The 24,037-nt window shown below is 36.6% G+C and overlaps 1 protein-coding gene across 5 annotated transcripts in view; it reads right to left on the bottom strand.

Annotated features, from left to right (window-relative positions):
- LOC149782801 (pyruvate dehydrogenase phosphatase regulatory subunit, mitochondrial-like) overlaps nt 1-24,037 on the bottom strand; it is a 107,625-nt gene that overhangs the window by 14,762 nt on the left and 68,826 nt on the right. For all 5 annotated transcript variants that reach the window (XM_089934314.1, XM_089934317.1, XM_089934318.1 and 2 more), the window contains exons 14-17: nt 16,340-16,488; nt 13,269-13,476; nt 6,657-6,746; nt 2,525-2,704 (exon numbers count right to left, since the gene is read on the bottom strand). In XM_089934314.1, coding sequence (XP_089790440.1) covers nt 2,525-2,704; nt 6,657-6,746; nt 13,269-13,476; nt 16,340-16,488 — 627 coding nt within the window. The remainder of the gene's footprint in view (nt 1-2,524; nt 2,705-6,656; nt 6,747-13,268; nt 13,477-16,339; nt 16,489-24,037) is intronic.

Genomic DNA, 24,037 nt, shown 5'->3' with positions numbered 1-24,037 from the left:
AATATGATGGACAGCACCATAACAACAGTCTGCCTTTATAGTCAGGTGGATTAAAATCATGTTTAATAACTTTATTTCCACAGGTTATGATAAAAATGCGATATGAAGCGCACCAAACATATTTATCAGTTTTGTTTTCCTTACATCGTTGTATCCTACAAAGTGTGTCATGCTGGAACAAAATATGATGAAAAAATCCCATACCATAAAGTAATTTAGCAACAAAAAACTCTTACAGAACCTTGAGCTTGTTATTATCAGAGATGCAATTTATACAATTAGCTAAATAATAAAACATATCACTGACTGCAAGCAGCTCATGGTATACTGTATTACTGTTAAATTTAAATTTCAAATGTTATGAATGTTGAGCCTTTATTTTCAGTGAAACCTGTCTACTTTTGTCAATGTTTACTATAAATCCTTGCCTATTTCAGCCATTAATGTTGTTGTTGTTGTTCTAGGGTTTAACGCCATTTTTCTGCACAAGATAGGCTATACATGGTGGCCAGTATAAATGGTGAAGGAAGAAACCTGGAAAACCCAGGGAACAACCACCGACCCACGAGAAGCTACTGGCAAGCTTTCCCACGTACCCATGCTAGCCGAGCCTTGGACTCGAACCCACACAGACAAAGGTGAGATGGCAGTGATCCGAAACGGTGACCGCTTTAGACCACTCGGCCAAGCCATTAATGTTAATCTCATTCTATCTGACTTAATACTGAGTATTCCTGCTCACAAAATGAGTATCAATACTCACTATCTAACCTGCAAGGATGGCATTAATCTGTACAATTATGATTTTCACTGTTTTTAGACACATTTCTTTAGCCCACTAAATACGTAACACATGTCCATAATGGACAGTTTCCCATTTTGAGTGAGGTACATTTTTTTTTAATCATCCACCAACCATGATAAAAATCATAGCATTTTTTATTTAGAAACTAGCCGAACAGTGTCATTGTTTGAATGGAAATAAAACTGAATCTGTTCTCTTGAAGAATTTAATTATAAACTGAATGCCAAGAGTATTTGTCATTTGTCTGTGGTGTGCATTATAAGTGAAATGTAAGTCAGTCAGAAAACTCTTAGGATTATTCAAGGCAGCTAGTGCACCGAACGATTGCAGTGGTAATGTCTCAGATCAGTTGGCTGACACCACTATATAAGTCAAGCCTGGACCATCTACTTCTAGTATTGAATATAATGTGACTTTTAGCCTGCCAAACAAAACACAACACTTAAGATTTGCATGATTCATGGACCCAGAAGATCTGGAAATGGGCACACTCATTTTTTCTGAAATAAAGGTTTAATAGGCCCAAATTATTTGTGGTGGACCCAGTCTAAAAATCCTCTGTGCCAACACTGACCCAGCTAAACTCTTCATTGACTTCATGGTTGGGTTAAATGCATACATGTTGTACCCTCTGACAAAAAATGCAGATGATCACATCTGAAAATACCGGAAAATTGCCCCAAGACAACTGTTAACCAACAGTAGTCTAATTTTACAAGTTCAAAATGTAAATTTTATATTTATTTCCATAAAAAGAAACAAATCTTCCTGGATAGGACATGGGTGGATATGTTTCCTATGTCAATCCTACAATTCTAACCATTTTTAAAGCAACAATATCATGAAATTCCCATGAAGCATTTGAAATATTGCTTTGAAAATCTATTTACTACGTAATATACAATGCTTGAGATCATCTTTCATCAAGGAATGCTGTAGAGAAGTTTAAAAAAGCAAATAGAAGAAAAATGGTGAAAAATGCTTGAGACATCAGTAAATGCTGAATATAATAAAGTTTTCACACTATCTTCATTATTTGTAAGAAGCCATGGTAGTTCAGTTGGATAGAGCATCAGACTCATAATTCAAGGGTTATGGGTTCGAAACCCACCCATGTCAGCCTGAATCATCTGCCTTGGCATGTCTTTGGGAAGGGTGCTTATCTGCCATTTCCTCTGCATGATGTAACCAGAAATACATTAAAAGTGCCATTAAACCAACGTGTACAAATACCATTTCCAATAGGTTATAAGTAAAATATCAATGATGAATCGTTTGTAGTCAAATAATAGGATTATCTGTTTTGTTAGACCAATAAATCTATCTTGATGTTTTTAATATGATAATCATTATCAAGACTAAGTAATGACCTTAGAGATTCATCAGTCTACTATTAGAGATTCATCAGTCTACTATTAGAGATTCATCAGTCTACTATTAGAGATTCATCAGCCTACTATTAGAGATTCATCAGTCTACTATTAAGAGATTCATCAGTCTACTATTAAGAGATTCATCAGTCTACTATTAGAGATTCATCAGTCTACTATTAAGAGATTCATCAGTCTACTATTAGAGATTCATCAGTCTACTATTAGAGATTCATCAGCCTACTATTACAGATTCATCAGTCTACTATTAAGAGATTCATCAGTCTATTATTAGAGATTCATTAGTCTACTATTACAGATTCATCAGTCTACTATTGTGTTTACTAACCCTGAAGTCAACTCTAAACTCTCTGCCTGCCTCAAATGGAGTGACATGTGAAGTGAGATCCTGACCCCAGTATGCAAATAGCTTCTCAATGCGAAGATGACGTAGGGAGTAGTAGCCAGCATTGCGAATCCCATAATCTTTTCCAGCTTTCATCAGTACTTCATATACATGGAGGGCATACTGTTGAGACAAAATATATGTACATTTTGCATTATTTTTGGAGTCTACATTTTGTAGTCATTTGACGAACAGCTTATTCATTTTTGTATTTTACCCCAGAATTGATAAAAAGCTTATCAGAGTAATTTTTCATTTAAAAATACTGTTCTGTAATTGAAAAATTTTGAGAATCAACAGAAAGAGCAATCTTTCAGTGTCCAAACCTACACAAGTTTTGATCCTTAAATAGAATGCACAGCACAGGCAAAGGCAATGTTTATAATGGAACAAGTGTGACAGCTTGAAAGGGAGTGCCTCTGACAAGTGCAATGAACAGCATTTGATGTATGACTCATACATTAAATAAATGAATCTAAATGTCCTTGACTTCATCCAGAACAAGAGAGATATTTTATTTATACTTCCTGAGCCTCTACACTTATATTTTTAATTAAAAAGAAATTAATTATTTCAATGAATAATTTAATTTTTAAAAATTAAAAGGGCAATTTACTTTTCAAAAGATTTAGATTTAAGAATTTGCATAGGAAAAGGTATTACCTACAACATTTTACAGTCTAGACAATGCCTACAAAACATCAAGAGGCCCAAATGGGTCTGATACCACTCACCTTGGAGGTTGACACAAACAGTAAATTATATTTATCTGAGAATACTTAACACTAGGAATATAAGCATGCTACCTCCAAAATCCAACCCAACCAAAAAGACTAAAATTCATCTTCTCAGTCTATATCATGGAGACAAAGGGCAATAACTTTTGTCCATCATCTCTCCTTACCACCATTAGGTGTCATCAGTTTTTATGCTGAGCGAAACTGCCAATAATGATGCCATAACAAGGCATGTCATGCTAACAACACTATTTTATTACTCCCAAACCCATGGCACAGTTGTGTTGTAAAAACACCATTTTCAGTAATCTTTGAAAAACAACACATGTTGAACTTCTTCAATATTGCCCCCAAACTGCATACTGGCTTATTTTTCCATCTGACAGAAAATTGCCATTGAGGTCAGATACATCATTAAAGATATAGCACCATTATGAACCAGCATTGAGGTGATAAGAAACATTTTTGTCTGCCATATACAATGATGGGGAGACACGTTAACAATTGTTACATTCTTATCCATTGCTGGGAGTTCAGTATGGTTGGTGGTGGAATGTATCCTTTACCAACATGACATAAACGTGGCTGATACCTGGCCTTCTGCATCAACCATATCGTGTTGTACAATTCTGTCTAAAATGACCAAGTCCGAGAAAATTTCAAATTCAAAACATAATGCATACCATCTGTTGATGAATCAATATTAATCCAAATAAATCCCAAATTGTGAATGGATGGCTTGAATTTCACACAAAAAGATTATTTAATGAGAGGCTTATTCAGAAACATGTTGTGTATGGAAATGAAACTTAAAATAACTGGTGACCCCTAGTGAAGTCAAGGGGAGGTAATGAGCAATACGTACTGCCCTTTGTCTGTACAATATAAAAAGAGAAGATTTTTTTCTCTTGTTGTTGGGCTGGATTTGGGAGGTTGCAGGCTCAGATTCTTAATGCTAATATTAATGTGATCAGACAATGCATTCGAAGGAGAAAAATGGCTTCATAACTATTCCAAAGTTCTGCTAATCAGATGCAACATCACCTCATGAATATTTGTGGATAATGCTATAAGTTTCATTCCAAGCCGAATAAAAATCTGATCAGAGCATTTACTAGGAAAATCAGATGCAAGATCACTTACTGAAGTAATCCAAGATCTTGATGATATATGCCTACAAACCAAATCTGATCAATATTTGAACAGAAATAAGGCCTCAAGGGTGTTCATAAGCTCAGCCAATCAGATGGAAGATCACTTACTGAAGTAATCCAAGATCTTGATGATATATGCCTACAAACCAAATCTGACCAATATTTGAACAGAAATAAGGCCTCTAGGGTGTTCATAAGCTCAGCCAATCAGTTGCAATATCACTACATTACTACGTGTCGATGTCATTCATAATCAAACTCATTCTAGGCCTGCATGATATAATCTTACACACCAAATCTGATTGAAATCTGGGTAGAAATGAAGACATCAGTGTGTTCACAAACAACAAATGACAATGGATAATGAATGATGGATAAAAAGCCATAACATAAGCTCAGTGGATTTTTGAGAGGGTGAACTAATTAAATGACGACTATGATAAGCAAGGTACTGTAAGATAATCTGAGAACAAAAATGTCAGATGAGAGCTGATTTATAGCATTTTGTTTGCATTAATATTTCAAAATTTCAATTAGAGCTCTGATGATGAAGAATACATAAGATAATTTCATAAAGTTGCTCTATTCAAATCAATATGATGGGTATTTAAAAGTTCTGAATATATACTAGTGTGCTGCACAAGAAAGTTCTTTGTTAGTGAATATTATATCAGTGTATCCACTCAAATTACTCACCATTCACCTCTACACACTTTCTCAGTTTGATTATCCAATTTTTTAATGCCATTTTATATTCACTGTTTGGTATTCACCATTTTGTATTCATCTTTTGGTATGCTATTCATATACTCAAAAACTGCAATTCCATTTTAACTTTGCATGGCATATTTCAAATCTTCTGCACTTCATTAAATCTTTGATAATGGGATCCAGCTTAAATCACTATTATGATGTTGATGTGGCAATGCCTGGATGCTGTGTTCCTTCAGGACATTTGTCACAACGATGGATTTATGTACCTGTGTGTTGGTGCACAGATGGGTGATTTGGTAGTCTGTCACAACGTGTTGGCAACACTTTGGAGGCATAAAGTACCTAGATGACCATTTCATAAAAAAATTATGTGTATAGAACTCTCTTGAGAGTTTATGTCATGGCATTTGTCGTCACTGCTTGATTTCTCTGATCCAAGCTTCATTATTTTCTCTTCAGTCTGGCTAAAACAAGTAAATCCGTGTTTCAATACCTGTGATGAATATTATTCAAATGTCTCTAGTTACTCTTTTCATATTTCGCAAGCAGCAGTTTGACGATTTCAACCCGAGTATGTTTTGAGATCAGCCATCAACAAATATGGGACTCAACTGGTACACACCTTTCTGACATTTAATGGGACTGAACTGGTACACACCTTTCTGAAATTTAATGGGGCTCAACTGGTACACACCTTTCTGACATTTAAAGGGACTCAACTGGTACACACCATTCTGACATTTAAAGGGACTCAACTGGTACACACCATTCTGACATTTAAAGGGACTCAACTGGTACACACCATTCTGACATTTAAAGGGACTCAACTGGTACACACCATTCTGACATTTAAAGGGACTCAACTGGTACACACTGTTCTGACATTTAAAGGATTCTTCAATATTTTATAAACAGCTGTTGAATTAGTGCCTGTGATAACAGAATATCTTTCCCTGTGTATCAAACATCTTCATTAATTTCCCCCTTCACAACAGCCACTTCCTGCATCCCCAACACAGAAAGTGGTCTTCCAGAATGTGGGACATTTTCCAAGGGTTTGTGACCATCTTTACAACAATGAAAACACCTAAAAACTGCATGATACAACAGCGACTTACATAAATATATTTTTTATCCCAGTTGGTCTTGAAATCAGTCAAAGAGTACCTGTCTAGATTTTACAGTATGCTCTTTGCTTAGTAGCATAATTGTTCTCCTCCTTCAATACTGTCATGTCATTATGATTTATCTATCTCACACCATACACATATATCTGCAAGTGTATGGCATGCTGCATGTGTACAGATAATTTTATAGAACGTTATTTCGTCTATCTGAATTAAATTTGTTATTATGTTAAAAAAAATGACAACAATATAATATAGAACTTTTAAATTACCCCTTGTATATCAATGTCAATGTTAATTATACAATATATGTAACTTGAATCAGTCAATGAAAAATTCATACCTCTGAGGGGATATACAGCACAAAACCATCTTCTCCAGAATGAGTCACTCGCATGGCATACACATTGCTGACATAACCCACATCAATCACCTAAAAAAGAACGGGTACAGATTACTATTATTGTCAAACCTGCCAAAACAGTCAGCTTTAGTTGATGTTCACCTGGTCACAACACCCACTCCAGAGATGGAATTTTTTCTATTTAAGTCATATATTAAACAGCCACCTGTACTTTAGTGTAACTCAAAATTTACTAATATGTCCATTGTTATTTTATGAATTTGAATTAAGTCAAAATACTGCTAAATTTTTTTCTTGGAGTAAATACTCTAGGTAAATCATCATTCCTATAGCCCCTTCCCCCCTGTGAGATTCACCGAATATCATAATAAGTTTAATCGAGAATTTCTACCCTGAATATCCAGTCATGCTTGAGGTGAAAATTTTAATCATTCGGTTATTCTTTATATTCCAAGAATTGCTAATGAACCAACATTAAAGTAATTGCTTCATCTAAAATATTCTCTTGGTTCAAAGTTTTTGAAGACTGCTATGCCATATTTTGCAAGAACATAGAAGACAACACTTGTGCACATTTCATCGTAAATACATGATGGGAATGGGTTTTTTTTAACTTTAAAGGCATCACAAGTCCCTGAACAATGGTGACTTGTCAATTAATGGCTTGACATTTTCTGTATCTGGTTAGAGTCTGTTAATTGCAAGACAGCCAACTCCAGCTGCAATAATAATAATAATAATAAAAACTTTATTAGAGAAGGTAACTCAATTAGTTACAGAACTAATCTATCTTGAGGCCTTCTGTTATGTACAATATATACAGTATATACAACATGATGTGAAGAGTCTGTCTTGACACCAAATAATTAAGTAATTTTAAAATTCAAAGTATCAAGCCTGGAAGACATGCACAGGCATCTGTGAACACATAAACATATATAAAATCAATGTCTCAAATGGATGAAATCTTTGGACAGTTGAACAGTTCTAGTACAATAAATATCACCCTGCATTGAAAAATTCAACTATGAAAATGATATAAAATTAAAGAAAAGCAGGAGGTATTTATTGTACTAGAACTGTTCAACTATCTAAAGATTTCATTCATTTGAGACACTGATTATGAAAAGAAGAAATACTAGGAGCCTGCCTTATGTCACTGGGAATGTTGTTCCATACCAGTGGACCAGTATATTGAAAATGCTTTTTTTTAAAACAATTCTTTCTTTGGCCTTGGTATAATGTAATTTTTACTTCTTATGGACCTTACATTTGGAGTACCATCAACATCTCTTTGGTGAAAGATATTGCTTAAGATAGAAAGGAATGGCTTTTCTGGATACTTTATACAACAATTTGGCCTTTCTAAGAAATATTCATTCATCCTGGAAATTGTCTATACACTGATACAGAATTAAATGGCAAGCCCTCTTTTGGAGTCTTAAAAGTGTTGTTATGTTTGAATTAGAGGTATTACCCCAAATTACATTACAGTAATCCAGATATGGCTGAATATAACTTTTATAAAAGATGACCCTATACTGAAGAGGAATGTACATTTTGATTTTCCTCAGTAGCCAAAGATAAGAATTAACCTTTTTTGAAATATGTTTAATGTGAATAGACCAAGTAAGATTGTTATCTACAAATACACCAAGAACTCTATCTTGAGAGGTCATATTAAGGCTCACATTGTCGTACAGAACCTGTTTTTTTTTTGCTATCTAGCCTTGCTCGTTGGTGTTGCACTGTAACTAGTAGGGCTTTTGTTTTTTCTGAATTTATGATCATACTGTTTTCCTTGCACCAAACCTTTAGTCTACTGAAGTCTGTTGAGAGCATCTTGTAAGTTATTTTCAAGTACTGTTTTGGTTTTACCCATCTCAGACAGTGTAATATCATCTGCAGAGAGGTCAATGGAAGAAACTGAAATTCCAATCTTAAAAGGTAAATCACTGATAAATAGAATGAATAACGGAGGTTCAAGGACAGAGCCCTGTGGTACTCCACAATTAATATTTTTACTTTGAGAAAGTTGACCATTTAGAGATACTTTTTGCACTCTATCAGTTAAGTAAGAAGTAAACCAGTTTAGGGAGTTTTCACTACATTGATAGATTTTCAGTTTTTCAAGCAAAATTTCATGGTCTACAAGACCAAAAGCTTTACGAAAATCAACCATAATAGTGCCTACCATTTCTCCTTGATCTAATGCTTTCAGCCATTTATCAATCAAAGATACAAGTGCAGTTTCACAGGAGTGATTCTGGCGAAAGCCAGACTGATTATCATGAATAAGATCATAAGTGTTTAAATATTTGAGAAAAGAATCATATACATGTTTTTCTAGTAATTTGGAAAGCCAAGGAAGGATAGAGATGGGTCTGTAGTTATTTACATCATCTTTTGTTCCTGCTTTATGCAATGGTGTAACCTTGACAGTTTTCCATGTCTGTGGAAATTTATTAGACCTAATACTTTCATTGCAAATGAAAGCTATACTCTCTATAACTGCAGGTGCAGCTACCTTTAGTAGCCTTGGTCCAATCATATCAAGTCCTGTAGCTTTACAATCATCCATTTTTTTAACATATTTCAACACAAATTCTGGACTCATTTCAGGAATTTCAAACTTTATATTGTTTGGTAGCTTTGTAGCACAAAAATGTTTGAGTTCCAGATGATCAGAAGAAGTTTTTGGTTCTTTAAGTTTTTCAGCAATTTGAATGAAAAAGTCACTAAAAATATTTCAGATGTAAGCTGGATTATCGGTATAAATGCCCTCATGACTGAGGAATAAAATTTCAGTTTCACTCTTACATTTCCTTGCACCAAACTCTGTAAAGACTTTCTAGATAGATTTCGGGTTATTTTGGTTTTCATCCAGCACTTTTTTGTAGTGCGCTTGTTTGGCTTGACGTATTATTTTATTAACTTTATTCCTCCAAAACTCTATATTCAGCTTGATTTCCTACTGATTTTAGTTGGTCTGTTTGCTTTATTGCTTCTAAAATTTCTGGGGAGATCCAGCCTGGTTGGTGGTCTTTCTTTATCCTGTGTGTTTTTAAAGGGGCATGTTTGTTCACTATACCGATGAACAGATCTGTTCAAATATCTAAAACATCATCAATATCTTCAAAGATTTGGACTGTATTCCATGGAAACTGTTTCAGATCTTCCAGGAATTTAACAGTATCAGAGTTTTGAAAAGATCTATAAGTAATGGATTTATGGATACTATTTTGGGATTCTGATGGCCAGCCAACCTGGGTTGCACCACTGGTGATCATGACTGTCTGATCAAGGGACTTGAAAAGGGGTGCCATTGTGTTTGCAATGTCCGCATAAGAAAGACAGCCGATCGAAGTGGAGGGGCAGTTCCTGAGCTGCCTGCCTCAAAATTTCCTCTATTCCTCCTCCAAAGCAATGGTGACCCAAACTGGGTCATCCAGAAAGGGAGGGTATGACAGGGTTTGAGAGATATGGATTCAGACATGCGACATGTATCTGGTGTTAATTGGCCGAATCCATCAAAACAATGGCCATGGTAAGGTATGCAACCCTGGACAATGACTAGCAATCCTGACCATTGCCTCCCAAGCACGAGTCTGACAGTTGCCAATAAGGCCAAATCCAAGAAGGTGCAACAATATCCCAAACCATTTCTGATGAGCATGGAGCACATTTGTCTGCCTCAAAAAACAGATGAGTGGAAATATGAACAGCAACTATATTTTTGTCAAATGCTAGGAGATCAGTACTGCAGGCATCTGCTGGCTTAAGTCTTTCTCTTCCTCCTTGTCAAGATCTACTAATTCCTTAGAGCAGTAGGGAGTGGAATGCATTCTGAAGTAGCCAACACCCAATAAATATCCTCGATGGCAGCTTGAAAGCTAAACTTCAGTCCTTTCCGTGGTTGGATTTGAGTAAGATGTGAAGGATAGTAGATATGAAGGAGTTCCCTCATATTCACTGTGCATTGAGATGGGTCTACCTGCTCTAAAGAAGACATATCAGGCAGCATGAGGTCTCAATTCCATTCCTATGGAAACATCACTAGCTCTCCCTTGTTGACAAGCAGTGAACATATGCAAGTCCGGCACTGCTGGCTGGTTTATCTGGCAAAAATGGTTGGTCTGGAAGCTGGAGGTATTGAAGACAGTATGGCTATCACCCCTACTGGCCACTTTACTGGACAGACTGATTTCTCAATAAATGGTTAGATGGATGGATCTGTCACTAAGATCCCTGTAAATCATAGTTGGCTGGACCGTTTTAGCAAAAATATCCCCATGTTGGAACAGCTGGATGGCTGGTGATAGTGCAGTTTTATAATGCATTAAATCCAACAGATCCTGAATAAACCCCATGTGTCCTGACTTATAGATCCGTTGATCATACTCGGACATGCGAGGGGGACTTATGCCCACTGGGCTGCCTAAAATTGGGGAACACTGCCCCAATGAGTCGCAGTTGACTGAGCCTTCTTCTCAAAATGTCTCCCGTGCTGGATGGTTTGTGATGGCTGGACAGCCAGTAGCAGTACAGTGGTATAAGGTGGTGGATCCAATTGATCCAATATGAACCCCATGCACCCTAACTTGTGATCCCAAACACCATGCTTCAACATGCGGGGGGAATTATGTGTACTGGGCTGCCTATGATTGGGGAATGCTTTCCAGTGAATCAGTATTGGCAACAACAAACCACAGATTGTCTTCCTTGACTTATTCCGTCTTTCCTTTCCTTTAATGGCGAATGAACTATTGCTCTGAATGTGCATTTCATCCATTTAGTAAACATTTCTCATAGCATTTAAATGATATTCTGTTGAAACAACACAAGAGAGTTAATAACTCGCTGATATATAAATTTATTCCCGTTATTAATGAAGGAATAAAAAATGTCAGTGTTGCATTACAAATTTACCGACTAAGCTTGGAACTTATGCAGTTCAAGTATTGAGTTGACTGTTCTACTGAAACTACCCAAGAAGGGAAAAGCCAAGAGGAGGTAATGGGCAAGAGTTATTACCCCATGTCTTTTGAAATAGAAAACATGATTTTCATCTTTCAGTATGGCTGGATTTGTGAGGTAGCAGGCTAATATTCCTAACATAATGTGATTGGGGAACATATTAAAAAGAGAACAAAAATTTTGTTCACATTTTGTCATTTCCCTATGAATAGCCTCATCCCCTTGGTAGATTTAGCAAGATGATTTCAGCGATGGCAGATTTTTTGCCATGGTTAATATGCTCTAATGAGATTGGAATTCAGCATGATGTATTAAGTCATTCTTACCACACAACAGGCTTTAAAATTAGCTTTACAGGAAGAGAAGAATGCATGTTCAAGTCCCTTTGAACCTGATTACAAACAATGAAATTCCTGTTTCCAAATATCTCGACAAACTCTGAACATTGAAGTCAAGCCAATCTAGTGTTATGCTACATGAACTCTTGAGTAATCCAAACATATAGAGGATATTTACTTGAATAATAGATATATTTCATTGAGTGAAAATATATCTGATGTCCAAGCTAATTATGTTTTCATTTTATTCTCAAATGTATCAGCTAGCAACATGTGCTGTATAATAGATTGAAGTAGCAGATTTCTTACTGGATCCTATGTGATGTCAGTGGTTTGCCATTACTGTTCTGCTGTGTTTTGTGATTATTTGCACAGAAAATATAACATACTTGTTCACAGCTGCCAACCCTCCAGGCTCGCAATTAGTGAAAATAGGGATAAAAATAGTGAATTTTGACATGAATTCGTGAAGCGATCTTCAATTCCAGGAATATTTGTCGGAACAAATGTTTAGAATGGTCTCCAGCTGATAAAGGTAGATTGTGTTCAACAAGAAAACTCACAAACAATAATTCAGCATTGGTAGCTTGCAGGTTATCTGTCGAGAGCTGAAATCTGCTGTGAGTTCTTAATTTTCCCAACCTTTATGTGCTTTTTGCTACCAGTGTGCTTCCTCACATCATCTCTGCCACCATCCCCAATGCTAAAATTTGTGGCACACTGCATGCAAAAAGCATGATGTATATCACTGTTTAATGGCAGAATACATGGCCAATTTTTGGTGTATTCCAAACTAAACTTCACTTTTTGTGCAATACATTTCTTTTTCCTTGTGGTGAAGACATTTTCAAGATGTGGTGCAGAATGGTAATTCAAATCAGTGTTTGCGGTTAGGTCCCAGTTTCTCTCAAAAGTATTTGTAAAACTACTCTTTTACACATAGATTAAAATACGCTAAAATGCCTGCTAGTGGGCCAACTGTACCAATCAGCTACAGTTCCACTAATATCACAATTAGCAGTACTGGACCATTTCGGCAACTGCTGATATCATGACTAGCACTTAATGGGAAATCGGTTATTTCATTAAAGATTTAAAATAACTGAGAATTGGGGAATTCCTGAGTTTTTGCATGCAGTGTATATGAGAATAACTGAAGAAGTTGTAAAATTCATGCCAAAATCATGAGGGTTGGCAGCTATGCTTGTCCTATTGCATACAGAAACTAAGTGTCACTTACCTAAGAGAAAATTCAAAGTTAATTACAAGCTATTACCTTACAAGTCATAGGTTTAAATTTCACTTGATCAATAGGTTTGTCAGACACATCACTGAGTAACTGCTCAGCATGAGGACCAATCAAATTGAGACCAGAGTACATGGAGGTAACATCACGCACTTGGACAGAGCCATCTTTTGGCATGTGTTTATGTAACCATGCCAAGCATTTGGTTTGCTGATTGGTTGGTGCAATCAGGAAGAACCTGGAAAGAAAAAAGATGACTCCAGTAATAAATAAAAATATTATTTCCTTGCTTCAATATTGTTGATAATGGTACAGCACTGAACTATATAAACTTCAAGACAATATTTTTAAGATCAAAATATTGATGCATATTTTATTATATATTCATTTTTGTTTCTATTAACTTTACATTGTCAGAATCGTGCAGTATTTTATGATACTGAATGCATGTGCATGACACATGTGCCTAAAAATGATAATGACATAGGAACTACTTTCTATTGTCACAAACAATGGACACAGATGGCAGCACTTTTGATTTAATGTATTTGTCTGTGGATGAAGTAAACCAACTGTTTGAGCCATTTGAAAGTAGAGATACTAAAATTGACAATGTGAATGAATTAATAGTTACAAAAGAAACTTTCAGTGAAGCAAGCGACTGAATGTGATATCAGAAATGTCCAGAGATGGCTTTATGACAACAAAATTGAGACATGCTGCATTGAAAATATCATTCTGGATCATTTAAGCATGTATTTAGCCAAGATGTTTATAACGATTCACAAAGCACATGGTTATGACTATGAGACATGCTCTTTGGATTCTATAAGAAAAGTATGGAAAGGCATCATACGGCTAAAGGGGTATCCTGTCTCTCTTAGAGACTGCCCATTTCAGAAGTCCACTGGAAACACTAAATCTGAAAAAATGCAACTGAAGAAGGTTGGTTTTAGAAGAAAAGCAAAAGCATCAGATCTGAAAAGCCACAATGATGAAGAAGCTTTATTTTCAGCACATGAAATGGACTCTCACATGCCCGCTACTTTGCAATTTTCCCTGTTCTACTTTTTTTGGAAAATGTTTGGATTTAAAGGCTGAGATGAGCACATAAAATTAAAGTTTGGCTATGTATCGACTTCACAGATTCCACTGAAACCCAATATCTTTAATGTGCTGAGAGGGATATCAACACCTTTGACTGTAGTGGAAGTGATTACTACACAACAACAATACCTCAAATTTCTTCCACTGGAACAGCACTGGAAACCCAGCTCATCTCTAACTACATTATTTGAAACAATGACCCTTGGAAATAATAGATGACGACAGCCCCTTTAATTTGACACCAATACCAATGCAGAAACTGACAGAAGCTTCCCTGATATGGTAATTATATTTCTAAAGATTCAATTTATTTCAAACAAAAATATAAATTAAAAAAATTTCAGATGATGTAATGAATGAACACAATTAAATAGATATGAAAGTATACAAAACCGATGGAAAAACCTGTAATAAAATGTGTACTCTGCACAGAAAACAATTTTAACTATCACATGCATCAATTAATGTTGCAAATTATAAGAAAACAATAGATTTTTAACAAAGTGTACACTAAAAAAAATTTAATAAAAAAAATATTTTACTGGATAAAATATTAAAAATTGCAGGTATTTTCCCAGACCAATGGGGATTAATTAACTAAGATCTCTGATGAAACGAGCCGCAGAAAAGGCAGAAATCATGCGGAGAATTACCAACCATTCAGTAAGGAAAACTACTGTGACAATCTTGTCAAAACCTGGGGCCCCTCCAACAAAGATCAGGCAAGTGACTGGGCATAAAAATTTTAATCAATAACTGAATAAATCTACATGCCTTTCTGTATCTTGACTCTCCTCAAAATGTACTTTGTGGGCTATTTCCGCTAATAAGAATTACATAGTTTCCAAGCACTGATCCACAGCTGGAAATGTACTGTATTATGTAGGCCTATAATGTAGACTACATTTGAAACCGAAATCACATTCCAAAGGAGAATTTACTGCACTCCAAAATGAAAAACAGTTGTTGTTCACTAAAAAACAAGGTTTGATTCAGCATTTCCTAAGAATTTAAATTAAAAGACTTTCATATTTTTCCAGCTCAAATCAATAGCAGAACAGAAATAGTTATGTAGCTTGTCGTCAATGCCAGTCCTTCAAGCCACATGTACATTATGTGGAAAACACCCAAAACTAGATAATCAGAATTTAGCTGGATTTACAGAAAAACTAAATCCCTCCATTCCTGACCAACTGGGAACTTTGTTCAATAATAATAATAATAATGAGGACTTTTTGTAAAAATATTTTTCTGAGAAAATCAAACAAAATAAGTGATTTTTTATCAAGATGACTTTTTATTAAATGTTAAGATGTTGATTAAAAAATTTCCCGGCACTAAATGACATTTTTTATAAAACGAGCGATACATCAATTTACCTATTCTGGTCATGATTTTCTTCCCGTTCAATAAATAAGTGCCAATTATTTTGGTACGCTTGATGGGAAAAAATGCAATATAAGCAGGTTACCAAGTTATCCGTGCACAAATTATTGAGGGGCTGATGTGTAATACAGATGAACTTAAAGGCAATAACAATACCAAATTATATAATATGACCTCTGGGCAAGGTAATACAAAGTCTGAGAAGAAAAGACCACAGCAAACAAATTTTAGGTTGAAGAAACCAACTCATGTATGGACAGATGGGAAACATATCTTTGGTTGAGGACATAACAAACTCACAATCTGCAAATAAATGTTCACTGAACCATTTGTGCAGCATGCTTTTGTAAAACAGAGAGGATTGTTTTCTTATACTGCAAGGCAAGAATGACCTAGAAATTGAAAGATCAGACAAGTCATTTTCATTGTTCTTTGAAATGACATTTATGCATTAAAATTTAGTTAAAACCGAACACAAAATAACATTTGTGCCTGAAATGTATCTTCCATGCAGAATGTCATAACTTTCATGCAAAACATTTTCCATCCAGAGTCATAACAAAAGATTAATTTTCATTTTATAGTAAACTTATAACAAGACTTCTTACGTGTTATCCTGGAGAGGAACAACACTGCAGTCATTCTCAAATCCACCCCTTGAATTCTGCATGCCAGTATGGATGATGGCCCCCTCTTCCTCATCAATATTGTTGGAGCAAACATACTGCAGGAAATTCAAGGCTTCTGGACCCTGGGACTGAAAATTGGGTAACTTTTATTTCCAACAAGCAAGTCTGGGCAAATATCCTCCTGAAGAGGACCAAATTAATTGTGTACACTATAATTACAATTTTTGCTTCTGCATAAGATGTGCCTATCTACTCACAATAGGAATCCTGATCTTATAACTTCATTACATGATGTACCTAACTGCTCACAGTTTTGATCCTGATCTTTTAACTTCATCATATGATGTACCTAACTGCTCACAGTATGGAGCCTGATCTTTTAACTTCATCACATGATGTACCTAACTGCTCACAGTATGGAGACTGATCTTTTAACTTCATCACATGATGTACCTAACTGCTCACAGTTTTGATCCTGATCTTTTAACTTCATCACATGATGTACCTAACTGCTCACAGTATGGAGCCTGATCTTTTAACTTCATCACATGATGTACCTAACTGCTCACAGTATTGATCCTGATCTTTTAACTTCATCACATGATGTACCTAACTGCTCACAGCATTGATCCTGATCTTTTAACTTCATCACATGATGTACCTATCTGCTCACAGTATGGAGCCTGATCTATTTTTCATTACATGATGTGCCTATCTGTTAAGAGTATGGATCCTGATCTTATCTTCGTCACATAATGTGCCTGTCTGCTAACAGTAAGGATCCTGATCTTATCTTCATCACATAATATACCTATCTGCTCATAGTATGGATCCTGATCTTATAACTTCTCCACATAATGTGCCTATCTGCTCACAATATTGATCCTGATCTTATAACTTCATCACATGATGTACCTATCTGCTCATAGTATGGATCCTGATCTTATAACTTCATCATATGATGTACCTATCTGCTCACAGTGTGGATCCTGATCTTATCTTCATCACATAATGTACCCACAAACAAGGCTCTACAACTGCTGTTTGTTCTACTTGTGAATGTAAAGAAACAGTATAAACCCTAATCTGAAGGCACATTAAAAACAGCCGATATATTTGTTGACATTCAGTTTGGTTTAAGTTACATAATTATGGGATTACAATGGTCCCTCAAAATAAAGCACCTCAGTATAAGACTGTACTCAATACTTGTATGATGTACCATAAATGGTGCATGATATCTGCTCTTTCATGACCTTTCCCTAATTAATTATCTTAACCTCGATCTTTAAGATTGAGATTTGACTATTATATAAGTTGCTAACATATGTTGTTGTTGTACTGTAATAGCATCTGTCGCAGACAGAGGTGAGATGGCAGTGATCCGTAATGGTGAGCGCTTGAGACCACTCGGCCACTCGGGGCCCCTTGCTAACATAGGTAGCAAAATATCTGCTGGAAAAGTGACAGCCTGCATCAGGAGAAAGGTCACTAACTTACATTATCCCTTTTTGTCACTCAGACCTTAATGATAGGGAAAATGACTGAATCTGCAAGAAACTATCAAGATATATTACAGATTCAAGTTTCATTCAATTATGTTAACTGGTTTAAAAGTTGTACCAATAAATAAATTCAAATAATCAAGATGAAACTTGACAGTAAAATTGGGTTTCATTCATTAATGTACAAATAAAGTGTGGTTACTTTGATGTGTGACCTAAACCATGGCCTGAAATTATATGTCAGGATTTGGTTGCTTGGGTTTGGATATTTCTTGCTTTCTGGAACACTGAATGGAATATTTTCTGTATTTCTGGACAAGGAAAAATAGTACTTATTGCCATCAGATATCATGCCAAAATTATGGTACTCTTAATAAAGATACAAGTCACAGAATCACAGTTTGTTTGTCATGACTCCCACGTAAAGGAAGGCGGGGGGGGGGGGGTCTGTCAGTGGTATAAACTACACTATCTCATCATGATATGTACTTGGGCAAAGTTTCATGAAATTCACTCCAATAGCAGCAGGGGTTGTGGGGTAGCCAACGGGGGGTGGGGGTGGGGTGGGGGCAACAGCGTATCCCACAAGAAGGGCCCTGATTCTACAATCCGGGCCTTGTAAAAATGTTGATTTCTTTGTTTTGATAACCCAATCCAACCCTTGTATGTAAGCCTGGTTGGCAAGATGAAATCCACACAGGCCAACCATTTCACTGAAGCACAACAACAACAACACCCAGCTGTGGTCTCGTGGTGCAAAAAAAATATTACGAGCCACACATATTGCTGCATTTACCGAGTTTGAAGTGCATTTTAATATATCCGCTGAATTGGCATGTGTATTTAAATCAATTTTTATAACAATAATAATGAGTGAGTCTGCGCTAACTATGGAATCTCGTACAGCTAAACTAGCTCAATAACAACTAGAAGCAATTAAGAAATATCACTCCATCTGTGCTTCTGTCAAACAGAAGCTACAACAACATCAGGAAGCTTAAGTGGAATTTACAGAAGGTACAGAACAGTTATTTAAACCAATTGTTGAACCAACCCAAAAAATTGTTACAGCAACTGAGGCAACACAAAAAGCTCTTAAGACATTACCCAAGGATATTGCTGGCCATCTTCAACCCCCACGACCACCTGTTCAACCACAACCCAAAGATCAACCACCTCTTCAACCACCACCAAAAGGTAAAACTAACATAATGAATACATTTACTGAGGAAAGTATTGCCCCTATCATGAATAGAGACCAAATACTTGGTATTTCCACATTTGGATATGATTGTAGAGAACAATATGTAAACCCCGAACATCTTGACAGTCTAAAATATGCCAATTGGTTTAAAGATGTATACTGCATTGCCAGTAAAACCAAGCAAGTCAGATCTAATGATGAAATAAAAATCTGAAGCTCTTTAACCAAACAGTAGAAGAATATGCACCAAGAGTAGAACAGGGAAGGGAAGAAAAACATGAAGAAGGGAAGCATTAACTTGAAAAAACAGCAGACGAATGGAGAAAGTCAGGCATAAAAACTGGATCTGAAAAAAAGACTAAAAAGTTGGGTCAAGGAAACACCAACCTGCTCTGGAACCACAACCAGATCCACATGATGAATCACTTGAAGAAGCAACCAGAAGTGGCCATGCCATTTGCAATCATGGTCATAAAAAACAAACCTTGCTGATGATTTATGATAAACTTTGTCCCAACCAGGTCTTCGCTGATGTTGATCAAATAGAAATTTTGATTGGTGAAAGACAAGCCAGAAATAATTCCATCAAAATCATCAATGAAGTAGCTGCAATTGTCAGTGTTTATTTAGCAGTGGCATCATGGATAGCAGCATTTATTGGCCACTGATTGAAGAAATTGCCAATGATTACTACAGCAACTGATCAATAAGATTGGTGATAACAAAATAACATGATTTTACACAATGCTCAACATGGATCAGTGGTGGTCATGGTGATAAATTTGTGCTTACCAACATATAAAGCTATCTACTAAGATGGACATGGTGATGTTGTTCAAGGTTTATTTAAAAGGTTAGCTGCAAAAGCAATGCTGATGGCAAAACAACTAGGAATGAAACCAATTGAAGTCGTTCATGATAAGGGTATTGGCACTGTTGGTGATGCTGCTGGTAAAGCATTCTCGGCGATCCTAGACAGACATTATTAATATGAAAAAAACCACAGCTACAGCCAGTAAAACTGCGCCGTACCAAAGTGATGCCAGCAAGTGTCAGTAAAATAACAATTCATGCCACCAATGAACAACTAAAAGAATGAGCTGGCGTGTCATCACTGACAGAACAACAAGCTGTGACGAGAGAAAAAAATATAACAGCAAGTCTGATAGTGTGAAGTGGCCTGGGTTTTAAACAACAAATAATATAATAAAATGTTCAAGCATGTATCTATCTGCAACTCAGATGGATGCGCCTGTCCTCAAGGATGAATTGGCGTGTAATTATCAGTATTATTCCTGCAATGCATGTGTACCTGATACAGAGAGAATAATCAACTACAAGTTTCTTGCCTGCTGAGGCGTTCACTGAGCTTGAAGGGAAAATTTTGAAAGCAGATGATACAGAATTTGGAATAGGAGAGTGAGTTGGTTTTGGTAACAATGGCGTTATCACATTGCCAAATACAGCATTGATGGAAAGAATATTGAATCATGTCTCAAAAATGTTGATGTTGCTACAATGATTGTCGGGATATCATGATACAGTGATGATTATTTGCAGTCCACTGGTCCTTCAATAATGTTCACGAAGGATACCACTGATCACCCAGAAACCAGTAACAAGAGAATGAACGATGCTGGAACTGAGGTCACATCGATGAATAAAGATTTCAACCAGGATTTGCAGCACGCTTCAAGAAAATGCCAGAGTAGATCACAGACGCAAAACTAAATGGTGTTTGACATTTTGGGGGAGGGAGGTTTCTCTGAGAATAAATGGACATCAAGAACCAACCAAAGAGGTCTTACTGAATTTTAAAAACAATCATGCTGTGCATGTGTATCATCATTTGATGACATTCATGGGCCGTGATCAGAATGTTGATTCTGGTTTGCAGGTATCTCAGTGGGATTTTATAACGCTATATCCTATCTATTATGTCTCACTGGAACACTGGGATTAGTTCAGACAATCTATCGTTGACATACACTTTTGAGCTCATGCAGCATGACTACCCGCTAGTGGTTATAGAGCAATCACTATAATATTTTCAGATTAAACAGTGCAGCTTGAAGGTGTTGGTGGAAAAATGAGAGTAGCTGATGCACTCATGGAAAACATGTAATAAAATCATTCATAATGTTATCATGGTGGTATATTTCCACTTCTAGCAGTGACACCAGTGCTGACTGTGACTGCAGCTCCAGCTGTTGCAAAAGCAGTCGCACTTGGTGCATTTTGCATCAGCTGCCAGCCTGGCATTGAAAAAAGCAACAGGAAATGGTTTTAAAACATAATATTTAAAAAAAGGGATGGGGTCCAAGATTACCAGGAAAGTGGTACGGTCAAGGTCTGTGACTGCCAGAAACATTTTGCTGAAACAACCCATGTATAATTTTTATTTACTTGTTGTGACTTGGCAATTAAACATAAAAACTTCAGGTGTTTTCATACATGACCAATTGCCAAAACAACTGAACCATGCTGAAACTGGCAACATTAATCTCAATGGCCATTCTTGTCCAGGTAATCACTGGGTTGCATAAGTGGTTGATCCACGTAGTGTTGTTTATTATGATACGTATGGATTGGTGTCACTGAGAGAATTTAAAAAATATATGTGAGGCTTTGCCAAAGACAGTACCACTATCCCACTCTGGTATTAAACATTACCAACGGAGACATTAACGGAAATGTTGATAAATCGCCGGACCTGCATTTAATCATTATGAGAGAAAAAAGCATTAATTAGACTTCAGCTGGACAAGATTCAATGTGAGATAATGCACAGTGTGATTCTAGAAACGGCAATCAATGACTTCTGGAACTTATGGCGCCCCAGTGATCTGACTGTTGCATACAGGAAAATAGTTTTGTGATTCTCTTCAACGTAGACTATTTGAATTTCATAAGGAATGATTTCCCACATTGGCAGTTCCACTTTGTTATTATCCAGATGATACCTTACGATAGAATAATGACGTTGAGATGCCAGGAACGGTGACCTAGCAAACGCTCATTCTTAATGATATTGCTGATTTCCCCATGGATGTTGTTCAGCAGACACAACAACCACCATGCTGGACGCAATAACAATTCACTCATCGCGTGGACTAACAATCCCAGATACTAATGTATGGATTGTCGACGATCATGTCGAATGGTAAAATTTAATGTATCTGGTAATATCGACTGGTACAAAAATGTCTCAGCTATGGAGAATTGTCTATGACAATACTAAGATGGTTTATAATCATCCTCAGGTGGGATCCATCAATAAAATTCCCGGCACAGTAAACAAAAATTAGCTGGCTATCAGCGAGATGACAAAAATAATAAATGCCAGTTTGATCTTGATGCTGAATTTATCATGACACTGAAGCAACGTCAAAACAATAACTGTGCTTGTTGTAACACAAAAATGTTGTAGGAATATTTTCCTAACGACATGAGAATTTACAGTGGACAGAATTGATAGCAGTCTTGGTCAAACATGCAAAAACGTCACATGTCCTGAGTGTAAACTGATGTCGGGGTGCTAGACCCCCATGGTGTTAGTGACATGATGCACTAGTGAATCCAACCTGGTGGTAATATGTGTATTTTCAGGAATTACCTGTAATTGTTCATGGACAAATCCAAGCTGAGGAGCCGCCAAATCTAGTCTGTAGATTGCAGGCCTGCCTGTAGATCTTACCACAGATAAGACCGCTTGCTCTTTTTTTACAACCTTCAACATCACCAGGTTCCTATAAATATCTGACTGTCACGTTACTACCCTGCACTGGTCTTGCTGGCAAGTCGTGCCTCTTAGTAGGTACATTTCTTCATGACAGACAGGTTTCATAGCAATTCCACACGTGACTCGTTGTTTAATGTGGCTATCATGTGCGGTAGTTTCGCAAGCCATTTTTGACATCCGTCCTTGCTCAATAATTCCTGGGCATACTGACGTCCAAATAACCACTCAGCAGGTGTTTGATAAAATCATTTAATGATTGTCTCATCACAATATACGGTAGTGTGCCCTCATTTGATTTCAACGTTATACTGTTGCATCAGCGATGTTAACACCCAAGAAATTCTTTGCCAGGATCAACCTGTAGCAACTGTGGCCATCGTAAAGGTCCATGTGAATAGACTTGTTCAAACGTGGCTCTGACTTAAGTTGCTGATTTAGTCGATAGCGGTTCTGCTTCCTTGTATCTGCTTGCAACACCAATGAATGTCAATGCATATTTGTATGTGCACAAACGACTCTGTTGTTTACCTGATGTGCCAGTGATAGTTTCATGTGGTAAAAACAAAATATCTGCCTGATTAACTTTGTTGCTAACATCAAACCATCCATGTTTTAGCCTATTGGGACAATATGTGGCAACACCCTGCGAGACACCTGCTGCATCGACAAGTTTGCTAATCGCTGCTGTACCTTTCCAGTACCATCTTGGACTATAATAAATGGATTCCATTATTAATTACTGGAGTTAATTGCCCACCCTGTGGCTAACTTACCACTCATAGCCAATCTTATCAATCTTATCAACCAGTTGGCGAACGATTCTCACAACTTGACATCAGTAATATGACACTGTTGCAGATTTTTATATTTGTACGCGACGTCATGAGCATGGCACACTTGATCAAATGCAATTCCTGAAATTCACCTGGTTTGGATTGATTTCTTTCATCAAGTCTTATATCAAGCCATGTTCCAGGACCACAGTAATTATATCCCGAAAGATGTTTTTCCCAAGGTACTTCCCCCGTGGTGTTCCTGGTAATCACCCAAGCAACACTGCAATATCGCCGCCAGTGACCAAGGTGATCGTTGGTTACTCATTACCGCTCACAAACTTATATTTTTTGTGCCACATTTTACACACTTTACTGTAAGTAATTGGCTGTTATTCCTTGTCATTGTTGCTCTTAGCGTAGTTGTATCTGCAACCACCTTGTATTAACCAC

Source organism: Sinohyriopsis cumingii, chromosome 15 (assembly GCF_028554795.1).
Source record: "Sinohyriopsis cumingii isolate HCF-2022 chromosome 15, ASM2855479v2, whole genome shotgun sequence".
Taxonomy (NCBI): domain Eukaryota; kingdom Metazoa; phylum Mollusca; class Bivalvia; order Unionida; family Unionidae; genus Sinohyriopsis; species Sinohyriopsis cumingii.
This window is presented reverse-complemented; position numbering and strand designations above follow the sequence as displayed.